Source organism: Molossus molossus, unplaced genomic scaffold (assembly GCF_014108415.1).
Source record: "Molossus molossus isolate mMolMol1 unplaced genomic scaffold, mMolMol1.p scaffold_m16_p_8, whole genome shotgun sequence".
NCBI lineage: Eukaryota > Metazoa > Chordata > Mammalia > Chiroptera > Molossidae > Molossus > Molossus molossus.
In genome coordinates, this window is record NW_023425402.1 from 111,821,394 (window position 1) to 111,837,220 (window position 15,827).

Here is a 15,827-nt window from a genome sequence, read left to right on the forward strand (position 1 = left end):
TTGGGCACGTCCCCCAGTCGGTACTGAACCGTTTGGATGCTTCCGGCACCAATCTCGGTATTTTCATCACGGCTTTGTTCTGCGGGGTTGACGAGGATGGTTGGAAGCTCTGAGCACATCACGGAGCCCGTTCTCCACGTGGACATGTCAGGGCCGGGAGGGGAGGAGGGTGGAGCAAGGCCCGCGGGTGATGGGGGACGGTCGCGCTTCGTGTGTGTGAGGGACAAAGAGAGGGAGGGAGGGAGGGAGGGAGGGAGGGAGGGAGGGAGGCAGTGGGGACACCCTTCAACGAGATGTTTGGAAGAACTGTCCCTGAATATGCTGGGTTTTTCGGGATCGACTCAAGATGAAACCCAGACACATGTCAGAACTACTGTGCAGCTGTCCGGCGTGGCCGTTCTACAAAGTGTGCTCACTGCCTGCAGCCCACACGGTCCTCCCAGCCCCGCGAACGTGGCGCAGCGGCTGCCCCAGCGTTTCCCAGGCCCACAGGCCTCCCCTTGCCCAGAGGAGCAGCTGAGCCGAGGGCGTCGTGAGCCTCCGTGCGGAGGACCTGGGGCATGCGTGCTCCGATGGCCTCTGTGTCGGGGTGGCGCCGTGTCCGCCTGTGCCCTGGACACCTGCGGAGTGACACTGGGGGCAGGAGGCTCCGCTCCTGGGCGTGGAGACCGTTGGTGTGGTGGGGAGCCACCCAGAGGGACCTGGGAACAGTCACCGTGGTCGGGAGTGGTGACCGTAGGGCCAGGTGTGATGGCGGGTGGTGTGCGGTGCTGAGAACAGCCAGGTTTCAGGTGAGTCTTCAGACAAGTGGGGGTTTTCACGTGCAGCGAGGCCAGCGTGAGAGGGTGGCACCGTGAGACAGGAAAGTGGATTTTTTTTAAATCATCCTCACCTGAGGACATTTTTCCATCTTTTGTTCAGGTAGAGTGGAAGGGAGAGAGAGGAAGAGAGAGAGAAAGAGAGAGAAACATCGACGTGAAAGGGGCACATCGAGTGGCTGCCACCCGCACGAAGGGCCGGGGACAAACTGCAACCGAGGTACGTGCCCTTAGCGCGAACCGAACCCGGGTCTCTCCGGACCGCAGGCCGACGCTCTAACCGCTGAGCCAAACCGGCCAGGGCAGAAAGTGGGTCTTGAGCAGGGCTTCTGCAGGGTGGCTTTCCCCGCTGTCCCGAGTACCCGGTCCTTGCTTGGGAGGGGCGGTGTTGGGTGTGCGTGGCCTCGTCTGTGTGCGCTCAGGGGCGGGCTGGCCGCTGTGGCGATGGACGGCCCTCCTCGCAGCCGTCGGCCGCAGTCATTCGTGTGTGCGTACCGGCAAGACCGTTGTGGGCAGCTGATCGTGGACAGACACATTGGAAGGTCTGCATAAACCACATTTCGAAAGCATCTCTGTTCCATCGCGTAAAGATAGTCAAGAAATGGAAAATGCTGGTAGTTTCCGCGTGGTTTTAGTAACGAGATTTGAAAGTCCCTGCGACTCTTCATCGAATTAAAATGCTCTGGCCCTGGCCGGTTTGGCTCAGCGGTTAGAGCGTCGGCCCGCAGACCAGAGAGACCCGGGTTCAGTTCCCGCTACGGGCACGTACCTTGGTTGCAGTTTGTCCCCGGCCCCATGGGGTTGTGTGGGTGGCAGCCAGTCGATGTGTCTCTCTCACATCGATGTTTCTCTCTCTCTTCCTCCCTCTCTCCTTCCAGCTCTATCTGAAGATAAATGCAAAAAAAAAAAAAAAAATTAAAATACTCTGCATGACCGACCTTTTGTCTTACTTGGAGCAGCTCGAAGCCATTGGCTCTGGAGAGCAGGGACCAGAGAAGTGGGTGCTCCTGGTGTCCGTGGTCTGTGCAGCTCCCGCAGGTGGAGTCCCCTGACTGCGGGCTGAGGAATGGCAGTGAGGGGGTGGCGCTCCCCAATCCTGCAGAAATTTAATGCCGATCAGGGAAAGGCAGTACTAGGTGTCTGGGTTCCCCAAGTGGCACATCACCCCGCAAACTGCGTTTGGATTCGAGACTCAGGCCCTTTTCGGCGCATGTTCTCTGTCACTTGATGGGGCCCTTGCAGTGCCCCGGGCCCGGTGTGTGAGTTGGGGGGCAAGACCGACTCAGACAGAGACCTGTGTCCTGTGCTGCACTCCATCACAGAGAGCGGCCGGGCCTGGAGACGGGGTTGCTCTGGGGCATTTCCAGGTCCGAAGACCCCTCCTCCGTCTCCCGGCCCGTCCAGTGTCGCGCTTCCTCCCCGGCACCGGTACTGTGCCACTTCCAACCTTCGTGACTCGCGGGTGCATCAGCGGCGGGGTCGTGGGCACCGACTGTGAACACCTCTCTGAGCCCCTCGGTTTGTTCGGACTCTGTGGTGACTCTACCGCGTTTTGCCGAAAACAGTCCTGGTTCTAACGCCGCCGTCCGAGTCCGCCTGCGGTAGCTGCTCATGGAGAAAGTCCAGGGTGGCATCTCCGCCTTCACAGCGCCACCCCCTGGACGAGAACCGGAGACAGGGTCAGCCTCTTGCAGCTGGCTTCCTTGAAAACCTTTGATCTGGGGGTGTCTAGGCGGGGGGTGCACGTAAGGCAAGAGTGGATTTTGACCTTTTTGCTTTGCTTTTGTTAATCCTCACCCGAGGGTATTTTTCTGCGGATTTTTAGATAGCGTGGAAGGGAGGAAGGGAGAGAGAGGAACATCGATGGAGAGAGACATCGGTTGGCTGCCTCCCTCAGGACCCCGATGTGCTGGGAACCACACCTGGGACCCAGGTACGTGCCCTTGACTGGGAACCACACCTGGGACCCTTAGGTCCGTGGGCATGGAGCCACACCGGCCAGGGCGGGCCTTTCTGCTGTGTAATGGAGGACTCCCCTGGTTCATGTAGTTAACCCTCGATGTCCCACACGCGAGCAGATGGAAGGCGGGCGGCTGGGCTGGAGGCTGAGGGTGCAGGGGCCATGCTCCCGCGACCCCGGTGGTCCCCCCACCTTGACTCTCACTGTCCCGGCTGCAGCAGTGACCAGCACGTCTACCCTTGCTGATGAGTGGGCTCAGGTGGGGGCAGAGAAACCCTAAGAAGCAGCATTCTGTCCACGTCCACGGCACGTCCACGGCACCGGCACCCCCGCCTCCCCACCCCAGCTGCTCTCTGTCTCTGACCACGCGTGGCAGACTTTGCCCTCGTCTCCGACTTTCTTTCCTCCCCAGTGGAGCCGTCAGAATGGACCTGCCCTTGGAGCCTCGTTCTCCACCCGGGTCTGGGCAGCGTCGGGGGCCCTGTGCTTGGTCCTCAGCGCTGCCCAGTGCGCCCTCAGGCCCCGGATTCCCACTGTGGCCACACCCCGGGCGGAGCCAACACCCGCTCCCCCGGCCCCTGTCCCCTCCCCCAGCCCCTCGCCCTGTTCTGATCTCAGCTGGGAACAGGGCAGAAGAGCCTTCACCGTCACCGTCACCGGCTTATAAAGTGTTCAGCCCGACTCTCTCTCATCAGGCGGACACACAAGCTGTTTTATTTTAGGATAAACGGGCAGAAAGTCCGGGTTGGTTTCTGTCCGGTGCATCGCGCTGTCCACAGAGCTGCTGCTGAGATGCAGGGAGGAGGGTGTGCAGACGGACCACACACCCCAGTCACACGCCAAGGTCACACCCAAGGTCACGCACGGCCCCCAGCCTGCGGCCAGGTGCTCCCCTCCCCCTCGAGGACTTTGGGTAATTTTACAACTTTGGGGAACGTCTCTGTGGGAGGACGTCAGCACACTTATTATTCGACTCCTGTTACCAGGCAGCCCCTCTATCCGCAGTCCCTGGATTTCCTAGCAAATGCCGATAAACGAAGTGTCCTCAACTAGATAATTAATTTCTCTTGGTTCTGAGGCTGGGAGGCCGAGGTCAAGGGAGACGGGGCTGGAGCCTCCGGGGCTGTGAGGGGGGATCTGCTCTGGGGTTTGCTGGCATCTTTGGGGTCCTGGGCTTTAGACGCATCCCCCGACCTGCCCTCATCCCCCAGGCCTTCTCCCTGTGCCCATGTCTGTCCACATGTCCGCTGTTTATTGGACCTCAGCTCACCTCCCTTCAGCATGGCTCAGTTTACCTTAACTCATTCCCTCTCGAATGGGCCTGCTTCCATATAAGGCCCCATTCTGGGGTGAAGGGGGTCAGGACCTCCCATGCGAGTTCAGGGGGACACAGTTGAATTTGTCATGCACAGTGATTGAGTTTAGGGTCCACCGTCATTGGTCAGGACCTTGTCTTGACTTGGTGACACCTTCAAAGTCTGTCCAAGTGAGGTCACATCCCCAGGTACTGGGGCTAAGGTCAAACATATTCGGGGGGACATGTTTCAACCCACAATAACGTCTGTAGAACCTGCCTGACCCGATTCCACCCGTCAGCCCCGAGAGCGTCAGCCCAGCTTCTGTGTGGCCCGGACGAGTCGACGTGAGAGGCTCCGGGACTGTCCCCTTTCCGGTGCTCCCAGATGAGGAAGGTGTTCGGCTCAGGCTCGAAACCAGGTCTCCCCAGCCCCTCCAGTCCAACTGTGTTCGCAGTAAACGACGCGGGGGGCAGGGCAGCTTCCTTCGACGGTCATCACAACGTAGTATTAAAAATGCTGCGAGCCATTTACAATTGTAAGATCTGACAGCCCAAGTGTCCATCAGTAGACAATGGATAAAAAGCTGTGGTACATGTACACAACGGAGTACTACGCAGCTGTAAGAAAGAAAGATCTCGCATCCTTTGAGACGACATGGAGGGACCTCAAGAGTATTATGCTGAGCGAAACAAGCCAGTCAGAGAAAGACAAATACCACATGATCTCACTTATTTGTGGAACATAATGAACAAAATAAGCTGATGAGCAAGACAGACCCAGAGACATAGAAAGGAGTAGGGTTCAGACTGACAGACCCCGGAGGGTGAGGGGGTGAGATGAACCACAGAACTCATGTGCACAAATGTGTAACCAGTGGACATGGACAACAATGCTGGGGGGAAGTGGGGGAGGAGAAGGGTGTCTAGGGGGGGAAAAGGAGAAACATCTGTAACAAAAATAAATGAATAAAAACTGCAATGAAATACAAGTGCTGCACCCGGGAGGAGAGGGTGGTGACGCCTCTCACGCTCGAGGTGGCGCCAGCCCCTCCTGGTACAGTCCCCGGTGGACTCCGGGACAGGTGGTCCCGCTGAGAAACCCCAGGTTTTGAGACTTGGGGGACCCGAGAACTCCGCGGTGCAGGCCCCAGCTCTCCAAGCGGGGAAACCTGCCTGAAATGGAGAAACCCGTCCGGCGGTCACGTGGGCGCCGGCCCCAGGTCCTGTGACAGCAGGTTGGTGTCCGCAGAGCCCTGCTTGGGGCCTGTGCTGGCTCCGTGGGGACCTGTGAGCATCTCACCTGGCCTGTCCCAGGCTTCAGTGCAGTGACCGTGGCACAGGCTCCCTGTGGCCCGGCGGGAGCTGGGCTGGGGCTGCGCTTGGGGTGTGAACTCCCCGCTCACGCTAGGTGGGCAGGGTGTGAGGGGGCCTTCGACATGGGCCACCCAGCACCCGGCATGGACAAGCTTTCCCGCTGGACGATGACCCTGCACAACCTGGCAACACCCCCCCCCCCCCCGGATCCCAGGGAGCACTCCGGGGCATCGGGTGTGACTCGGACCTTCCTCCCGCCGGCCTCCCGAGCGTGGGTCAGGGCCCCGGCAGACGGGATGAATCTGAATTCTGAACAGGCCAGAGGCACATAGTGCCCGACCGAAAACGGACGCTTGTATCAAAGTCCCTCGTTCCCTTGAGTGGGAAGTCATGGGTGCTCCGACAACGTGAGTGGGGTGTTTCCGGACTTCTGAAGCGGAGGGGCCTGGGTCAAGGGCGAGAAGGAGGAAGGACGTTCCTGAGACCGCAGGGCGGCTGCGAGGCTGGGCTGAGGGGCCCCCGGCTTTGGAGTCGAGATGATGTCACCCACTCACCCTTCTTTAAAACAAGTATTTGGGCCCTGGCGGTTTAGCTCAGCAGTTAGAGCGTCGGCCCGCGGACCGAAGAGTCATGGGTTCGATTCCCGTCAAGGGCACGGACCTCGGTTGTGGTGGGTCCCCGGCCCTGGTCGGGGTCGTGCGAGAGGCAGCCAGTCGATGTGTCCCTTTCACATCGATGTTTCTCTCTCTCCTTCTCTCCCTCCCTGTCCCACTTTATCTGAATATCAGTGGGAAAATGTCTTCAGGTAAGGATTTTAAAAAACAAGTGCTTGGGGTTGTGAGCCAGGCTGTCTCGCACACGGACCCCGAAGGGTGAAATCACTGCCGATAGAGTGAGTCCGTGGATGCTCAGACCGGACATCCGCTTGGTACCTGAGTTCGAGCGTCTGCGCCGAGGGGCTGTGGGGAAGCTCCTCGTGTCCAGTGTCTGTGCCGAGGGCCGTGGGGAAGCTCCTCGTGTCCAGCAGAGGCGCCGGGACGCCGTCTCCGGTGAGTTCGTCCACACGGCTACAGTGGCTCCCGGGAGCGTCCGCAGTGCTCGGGCACCCGCCGGAGGGTCGCCCCGTCCACGGCGTGGTCCCATGTCTGTGGTTCACGGGACACGAGAGGTACTTGGGGACACGGAGGCTTGGAGAGGCCCCTGGACAGTGGCCCGAGCGGACCTGTGTCCTCACAGCGCTGTGACTCTCTGCCTTGTGGCTCTTCTCTGTCCTCGCTGGGCTCCGTGGATGGTCATCCTGCCCGGCCAGCGGCTTAGGCGTCCCCTCCCCGTCCCCGCGACCCCTCGGGTCCCCGCACCCAACCCTGTGCTCTGTGCTGGGGACCCCAGTGCCTCAGAGTCCCCCAGACTCCTCTTTCTTCCTCTGCAAAGCCCTTCAGGTTTTGTGCCTCCTGTAATTAAAATGTTTCCCTTTTCTCTATAATTAAAGGTGTGAGTTTCAAGATTTTTTTTTGAAAAAAAGACTTTCTCCTGAGCATTGTTTTATGGGCACTGCAGCCGTGGAGTGGATCGTGACTGGTTCTTCTGCAACTGCTCCTTTAAAAATTGGGGTTCAGGGAGCTGGTTTAGGAGGTTTCCACCCTGACCTCCACCTTCTGGGTGGCCCAGGAGAGGCAGGTGCCCGCAGCCACCGACGTGGCCCCCGCCCAGGGCTCCGGAGACGGCGGGTGTGAGGGGCGGAGCTGCTGAAGTTCCACGGGACTCGAAGGACGTCGTGAGAATAGCCCGCAGGGCCCTGCTGTCCTGAGCTGGGTCGGCGGGGCGTGTGCTTCAGGCCCCAGGTGCCTGTTGAAATGCCCGCGGGAAACCAGGGGCTGCCTGGGCCAGCCCCCCGCGGGGCCTGCTGGTGGGGAGGGACCTGCCCCTGGAGCTTGGTCTGTTGACTGGAGCACACAGGTCGGGTGGCTCTGCCTGCGTCCCGGGGAGGGGGGGGGGGTTTGTCCTTGACGGAGGACAGGGCACCTGGCCGCGTGGGGAGCGGGGGGCAGTTGCGAGGCTGCGTTTCGGGGAACTGTGGAGAGAGTCTGCTCCGAGGATCCCACGTCTCACTGTCTCCTCCCAGAGCCAGACTGATAGACAAGGTGGTGGACGTGTCACGTGTACCCAAGGTGACGGGGGAAGGCATGTGCGCTCTGGGTGATGCTGGACAGGAGCCAGCAGGGCATGAACACCCATGCAGGGCGGGGGACGCGAATGGGGGAGCACTGGGGACCCGTCCCTGGCCCCCCTTCTTTCCAGCGTCCCATGGCTTCTCTCCAGAAACGGCTCCGGGGTGGGGACCATTACGCCCCTGGAGTTGGTGTCCTGGAGAAGGGAGACCCCGCCTGCCACCTCGGGTTCCGGTGCCCTGCCATGCGTGATCGGTGGGGGTAGGACTGGGGTCCCGAGTCCTGGGTTCAGATCTAGCTGCATCGCAGAGGAGCAGGGTGACCCCCTCTGGGAACTTCGTTCTCTTCAGTGCTCAAGTCAGGCACCTGGCGTGGTGTCCTCTGAGAGCCTCTGTCTCTTCCTCTGTGCCCGTGAGCTCCTCCACCCACCCGGGGCTCTGACAGCACTCCCTCTGAGGGGCGGCCTCCGTGCTCCCCCAGGGCCCCGGCCAAGGACACTGCTTCTCTGTGGCACAGAGAAAGGGATTCTGGCTTCCTCGGGGTGGTGGTAGTGTCGGTGTTCGGAGGACAGGGATATGGGGAGGTGAGCGTCTTCTCTGGGTCCCCTTGTTTCTCCAGAACCCCTCCGGTTTGTCACCCAGTGTGCAGATCCTGCAGGGGTGGGGCCAGAGGGCTGTCGCTGGGACAACCGCTGACCAGCTGTTCACAGAGCCTGTCCTGCAGAGAGCCTGCTGCTTGCAGGGGTTGTTGGGAGAGCACCAGGCCCAGGAGCCCCGGGACCCCCTGCAGCTGTGACCCGTCAGCAGCTCAACGTCCTTCCTTTCAAATCCTTTTCTGGGCACACATCCGGCCCCAGGGAAGGCCAGATCTTGAACCCAGGAAGAAATACGAGGCTGGACGTGGTCAGGGGACGTAGGTGGTATTTCAGATGCTCGGAGGGTCTCACTGGAGCTCGGAGCAGGGACTGGACTCTGCCTGGTCTCTAGTCGGGTCAGAGGCCCCTGGCCCTTGCATGATGTATTTATTTTCTGACCCTGTCTCGGGACACGTTGGGAAGGTACGAATGGACCTAAGCCTCCGGGAGCCTGCAACTCATCCGGCCATGCGGGGAGGGTGCACCGGGAACGGTGGCACCTGCCGGTGCTCAGCTGTCCCGACAGTGCCGGCCGTTAGAGGGTTTGCAAATGACACATTTCGTGAGACAGAGCTGTTCTCTCAACACAGGACCGGGCCGGCAGGGCTGTGTGGTGTCGCACGGGGCACACGTGCCCAGCCGCTTTGCTCTGGGTCAGCCAGTCCGGCGTCCACCGTGTCCACTGTCAGCACCTCTGGAGCAAGGCGCACTCCTAGGCCCTGCGTGTTCCCTTCACCTGTGTGTTATATGTGGGGTTCCTGGGTGGGGACCGGGCATCTGCCTGGCCGACCAGCAGTCCTGCCCACCGACGGCGGTGCCCACTGAACCACGATGATGCCCGTGGCCACACAGGGTGGGCTGTTTAGAAAATGCTGATGACTACTCTCGAGGTCCATTTACTTGTGTCTGGACTGTCTCCCCTGCCACGGGCTCACTCTCCAGGCAGAGGCTGGTGACGTCGCCGAAGGGCAGAGTCTTGTCTGGTCCCCCAGGGGATGCAACGCACAGGAAACTGGTTCCACGGGGCGGGCAGGGAGACCCGCAGGTGGGGCATGTTGCTTTGCGGTCACGGCGGAGCGGCCGGCCGAGTGTGCTATTCCCACGTCCCTTTCTCAGACACTTGCCCCTGCCACGGGCCCTCCGGTTGTGCGGTGGGTCCCACACGGTTACACTAACACAGCTCTCGGGCAGCGGACGCTCACTGAGCACCACCGAGGACCTGGTACTGTGCCGGATGCTGTGGCCGACAGACGAACACAAGTCTTCTCCACCCTTGAGGGTCAGGGCCCCAGGGGCTCTGACACAATTAGTCTGGTGTCACTAAACTGTTCTCCCACATCCCGAGCTGTCTTGGTTTGTGAATCTGTAGCTGAGAAAAGCATGTGAGTTGTTCAGAGTGCGTTTGGCCTGTATCTGGGTCCCTACTGGGATCCTGGGCAGGAAGCTGGGACTTCATTGTGGCCAAACTGGTGAGGAGGGCGCCTTCCAGGCCCAGGACCCGCTGTGAGCACACCAATGGCCAGAGTAGGGGGAGACCCTCGGACAGAGCGGGTCTGACTTGCAAAAGCCTACGTTCACCCCACTGGGGTGTTTTATGGGGTATTTGTAGGATCTGCCCTGTGCAGACAGGCTGCCTCTGACCATAGGGATAATGACTGAATGTTGACGAAGGTGATTTTTCTGTTGTTGTTAATCCTCACCCAAGGATTTTTCCATTGATTTTTTTTTTTTTTTTTTGATAGAGTGGAAGGGAGAAGAGAAGAGAGAGAGAGACACATCGATATGAGAGACGCATCAATTGGTTGCCTTCCGCACAACCCTGACCAGGACTGGGGATGGGACCTACAACCCAGAGATGTGCCCTTGGCTGGGACTCGAACCTGAAACCCTTAGGTCCATGGGCTGATGCTCTGACCACTGAGCAAAACAGGCCAGGGTGACCAAGGTGATTTTTTATTGTGGAAGATAATTCTTGCATTAAGGAAACACCTTGCATGATACTTTATAAAGAAGGATTTTAGGATAATGAAGTTCTTACTGAATTTATTTATTTACTTTGGTACGTGCCCTTAGTGGCAACCGAACCCGGGATTCTCCGGTCCGCAGGCCAGCGCTCCAACCGCTGAGCCAAACAGGCCAGGGCTGAATTTAAATAAGCATATATCTGAAGCAATTAATAACCCAAGAGCTGTCTTGACTTAACTCAAAAAGTGCTGAGAAGAAGCAGACCCCTGTGTTTTCATCAGCGAAATGACTACTGACGTGGAGGCAGGGTTGGAAAGGAATAAACAGAGATGCTCGGGCGAGAAGCGGTTTGTGAGCAGGAAGTGAGCACAGCGTGTGCCCGGCCCCAGCGCGGGGCCAGGGCCCCAAAGCTGCCATGCAGACTGAGCTGGAAGACGGACCTGACCGAATTCTGCGGAGAGTCGGCTCAAGGCACCTGAAGCCAGTGAGGAGTCCGTGGCACACTTAGAAAAAGTCTCGTTCGTTCAAACAAAGCGGCAAAGGCAGCATGGTAAATAAAGAGAAAATCACCGATGGCTGAAAGTCTCCGCTCTCATCTCCACGGGTATGAAGGTGCGTCTCCACCTCATTCCCCCACAAGAAGCGCCCACAGCCTTGTACCCAGGCATCCCAGCGAGGCTATTGGATTGAGTTTCTCTTGGTCCCTCTGCGTCCTGAGAGGTCTGTCTTGGTCCCCACATCAGATCCACCCCTCCTGGTGCACAGCACTCAGACACTGTCCCAGCCCCTGTGCCACCCTGTGCAACATCTGTTGGGTCCTCCTCTCCTAGGCACTCTCCCCCTTCCACTAACCCTGAGAAATAGGCCTTCATTTTCTTCCTTGAAAAACCTGCTGTCTCCTCTTGACGTGGCGATCGTGCGTGGTCCTCGATGACGTGGCGATCGTGCGTGGTCCTCTTGACGTGGCGATCGTGCGTGGTCCTCGATGACCTGGTGATCGTGTGTGGTCCTTGATGACGTGGCGATCGTGCGTGGTCCTCTTGACGTGGCGATCGTGCGTGGTCCTCGATGACGTGGCAATCGTGTATGGTCCTCGATGACCTGGCGATCGTGCATGGTCCTTTTGACGTGGCGATCGTGTGTGGTCCCAGATTTGCTGCCCTCTAGATTTCAAGCTCCAGGAAGATCGTCCTTTCGGTTCTCACCCTCCTGGAGACGAGTTCAGTTCAAGCTGGGTCTAACTTTTGAATTATCTTAGAAAGATGAGTCTTTGTCCTTAAAGAGTGTGAAAAGGAGTCAAAGACCATAAAATACTAAAGTGGGTGTTTTTGAAACACATACAAATTGATGTATATTACTTTCCACAAATGAGTGAGTGGGTGAGCGAGTGAGTGGGTGAGTGAGTGGGTGAGTGAGTGGGTGAGTGAGTGGGTGAGTGGGTGAGTGGATGGGTGAGTGGGTGAGTGAGTGGGTGAGTGAGTGGGTGAGTGAGTGGGTGAGTGGGTGAGTGGGTGGGTGAGTGGGTGAGTGGGTGAGTGAGTGAGTGAGTGGGTGAGTGGGTGGGTGAGTGGGTGAGTGGATGGGTGAGTGGGTGAGTGAGTGGGTGAGTGAGTGGGTGAGTGGGTGAGTGGGTGGGTGAGTGGGTGAGTGGGTGGGTGAGTGGGTGAGTGGGTGGGTGAGTGGGTGGGTGAGTGAGTGAGTGGATGAGTGAGTGGGTGAGTGAGCAGGTGAGCGGGTGAGCGGGTGGGCGAGTGGGCGAGTGGGCGAGTGGGCGAGTGGGTGAGTGGGTGAGTGGGTGGGTGAGTGGGTGAGTGGGTGAGTGGGTGGGTGAGTGAGTGGATGAGTGAGTGGGTGAGTGGATGAGTGAGTGGGTGAGTGAGTGGGTGAGTGGGTGAGTGGGTGAGTGGGTGGGTGAGTGGGTGAGTGGGTGAGTGGGTGGGTGAGTGGGTGGGTGAGTGAGTGAGTGAGTGGGTGGGTGGCTGAGTGAGTGGGTGGGTGGGTGGGTGGGTGGGTGCTGAGTGAAGGGATGGGTGGCTACGAGTCTTCCTTCAGTAAGTTCCCCCGCAGCCAGTGCCGTAGCCCTCAGGGCTCCCTGTCCCCACGCCCCGGCCTGGGAGCCACGTCCCCGGTCCAGGCAAACACTCTCCGGACCTGTGCTGGAGTTCAGGTGGCCTCGGGCTTCGACAGCTGTTGCTTTGAGAACTGCATGGCTGCAGAATCATGCATGTCAGAGGCCTTTGGGTAGCGTGTGCGCACCCACGGGTCATTCCACATCCCATCTGTGAGAAATGTCTTCCATCCACGTTGCGGTGGGAAGACCTGTGACGTGAAGGTGTGAAGAGTGTTTTAACCTGTTTCTTAAACATTCTGACTTTGCTCCAGCTCTTTCTGGCTTAAACCTATGCATCTATTAAGCAAAATGCAGATCATGCTGGGACCCACCGTGTGTGACGGCGGCTGGGTGCGCACCTCTGTCCCTGTCCACCTGTGCAAACAGCCTGCAGTGGGCCAGGGCACCCCACAACGCCCCCCTGGGGCTGTTTTCCTAACAGTGTTGTTGGAGGGCTGCCTGACTTCATTCTAAACTTGGCAAAGTGCCTTTTATCTCGGCTGGTTTGAAAACCCCCCGCCGAGTTCTTTCGGTACCGAGTGAATTCTTGAGAACAGGGAGATCCCTTTTGTTCAAGAACACGCGTAGAGGCCCCTTTCCCGTGTCTCCTTGGAATCGAATCGCCAGTAGAACAGGAGAACCGTGTGCATGAAGAGCTCATTCCCGGCAGGACAGCCCCTGGTCAGCTCCACATGTCGCGTTGTCGGGGTTACGGTCAGATTTCAGATGCCTGCTGCTGGGGTTTTTCGGTATGAAAAGGTGCAGAGGGCACGTCTCCCGGCTTGGAGAAAGCGATGATTATGCTCTTACCCTAAGCCATCAGCATTTCCTCCCTGGGGCGTCAGGAGAAGCAGAGAGACCGGCGCCTCCACCAAAACCTCAGTGGGATCTAGGTTATTCCACTTTTCTCAAAAACAGAAGGCCGGGCAGGTGCCTGTGTGAGGCCCGGTCCTGGGACACGTTCAGATCTGTTCAGTGTTGCTGCTCTGTCTCTGTGTCTCCCTGTCTCTCTGTCTCTCTGTTTCTCTATGTCTCTTTCTGTCTCTCTGTCTGTCTGTCTCTCTCGCTCTCAGTGATGCTCTGCAGGGGCAGCTGTGTTAGGAGCTCAGGTCCGGCCTGCCCCGCCGTGCTCGGGAGGGAGGAACCAGCAGGGGTAAGAACTGTAAGTGGACGGACTCCCTCAGGCGCAGTAGGAAGCGTCCTCCCCGGAGCTGCCTGGCTGCAGGCCCCCTCCCAAGGACCCTCCGACCTGTTTCTGGTGAGGGGAAAAGGGCCTGAGACCCCTCAGGGACAGAGTTCAATCCAGCGACCCGCTCTGGCCATTTTTAAGTAAAAGGGAAGTTTTGCAAAACCCAGAAAAGGCACTGATCTGTTTTTCTTGTCTTGGCTCAAATGTGCCAGGGTTGTTTCGCCAAGTGAGACCAGAGCCTGCGGGGTGAGCTTGAACCACCTGGGAGATTCTCATGCCCGGGAGCCCCATGAATGAGGACCCCACCTCCGGGTGCTGCTCCCAGCCTCTTGTCTGAACCCCTCCCCCAGAACCCGGCAATGACCACCGCTGGGCGTCCAGGCCACGCACTGGGCTGCTGTGACCCACTCCTGCCTGGCCAGCGTGCCTGCCCCTCCCAGAACCCAGGGCGGGGCTGCGGGGACCCCACCTCCAGGACTCCTCTGGGGGATGGGCTCCCCCCTCAGTCACCTCCCCTGGGGGTCTTCCTCATGGCTTCACCTTGCCTTCTGCTCTTGGTTAACTTTTTTATTCTTTATTGATGTTAGAGAGAGAGGAAGGGGAGGGAGAGAGATAGAAACACTGATGAGAGAACATCGCCTGCCTGCCTCCTGCAGGCCCCCCACTGGGGATCAGCCCACAACCTGGGCATGTGCCCTGACCGGGAATCGAACCGGCGACCTCTTGGCGCAGGGTCGACGCCCAACCAGTGAGCCACACGGGCCGGGCTTGGCTAACTTTTAATGGTGCCAACTAGGACCCGCCGAGCTCGGGGAGGGAGCTCGGTGTCCTTCAAGGGACGAAGCGGCCTCAGCTGGAGGGCTCCCTTGTCTTCCTCGTGAGGAGCAGGTGGACCAGGGCCCACAGCTCACACTGGCGAAGGCCGGGCCGGTGAGCAGGGCTCTCCGTGTCATGGACGCCACAGGCCACGTACACTCGTGACACACGGGCCCCTGGGCCCAGGCTGCCGGCCGCGTACCGTGACGGCCGCGGCCCGAGGTTCGCGTCTCAACCACCCTCTTTCTTTGAACGAATTGCCGATGCCCCGTAAATCAGACGTGGCACCTTGGGGGCCCAGTGACATTCGGGGACCGGAGACGGTCCGTTTGCCCTGTCACGCAGGCCTTTCTGGGGGCTCCCCGAGACCACCTCCATGAGCTGTGCTCTCAGTCTGTGTGGCCGAGGACTGGGCCGGGCCGGGCAGAGGGCTTGGGAGTCCAGGGCAGGCCCTGTGAGGGCTGGCGGCCAGATCCCGGACCACACTGGGACACTGTTAGACTGGAGTGCGATGTCGGGGCTCCGAGGAGCCAAGGCGAGGATGCGGAGCCCCGAGGGTCATGGGGCTGCAGTGCGTGGAGGGCTGGGGGCCGTCCACGCTGTAGGTGATGCGCGCCAAGCCTGGAGAGCTGCCTCCTGGGCACGGAAGTCTGGTCCCAGCGGCGGGGCGTGGTGAGACTGTGTGGGACCCTGTCCCTGAGGTGCTGCCCCGAGGGCAGGATTCACTCCTGAGCTCACAGGGGAGGGCCAAGCAGGGCGACTGCAGAAACCGCCGCTCCGGCGTTTAGGGTGAAGGCCACACGCTCCCCGGCACACGTGAGCGGTTCCCCACGCCGTTGGCGGCGGTTCAGCCCGAACTCGGAGGTAGCGTACGGTCGGCTGTCGAGACCTTTGGATCAGACGGAGGCTTAGATTCAGGTTTCCCTGGCGTGTCCGGCGTGGCTCCCTGACATCACGTGGCCTTCGGTCGCTGTTTTCTGTCGCTCTGCTGAAAACAGTTCTTTCGGTTTATGTGGCTGCTTCTTTTTTCTCCTGAAGTTTCTGAGAGTCGATCAAGACAAAGACAAGGACTGCAGCCTGGACTGCGCGGGCTCCCCCCAGAAGTCCCTCTGTGCGTCCGACGGCAGGACCTTCCTGTCCCGCTGTGAGTTCCAGCGCGCCAAGTGCAAGGACGCTCACCTGGAGATCGCCTACCGCGGGAACTGCAAAGGTGAGTCCACGCCCCCGGGGCCGCGCGGGGAGACCGACACTGGGGGCACGGCCCCCGTGTTCTTCTCGCTGCGGTTTTGTGTGCAGGAGCTCGAGGGCCCGTCCGTGAAGTCTCTTCAGAGCACGCAGGGCCGACGCGTAATTCCTGACGCCTGAGGACAGTCGTTCCCACGGGTCCACGCTCTCCCTCGGACCGGTGCGCGACCCCGCGGCAGTTGTCCGAGGGCTCCCCAGGGTGTTCCCAAAGTCTTCTAAAACTGTTCTCACCGAAGTTCATGATTGCTTTTACAACTCTTCCTCGTGGCCCCTGTTAGCACGTGGTCGTGTACGGTGCCATGTGGGCTGTG

The 15,827-nt window shown here is 59.6% G+C and overlaps 1 protein-coding gene across 1 annotated transcript in view; it reads left to right on the top strand.

Moving 5' to 3' along the window:
- The window catches only part of SMOC2 (SPARC related modular calcium binding 2), a 127,246-nt gene that overhangs the window by 20,950 nt on the left and 90,469 nt on the right, over positions 1 to 15,827 (top strand). The window contains exon 2 of the mRNA XM_036249380.1: positions 15,310 to 15,481. Within this exon, the coding sequence (XP_036105273.1) occupies positions 15,310 to 15,481 (172 nt within the window). The remainder of the gene's footprint in view (positions 1 to 15,309; positions 15,482 to 15,827) is intronic.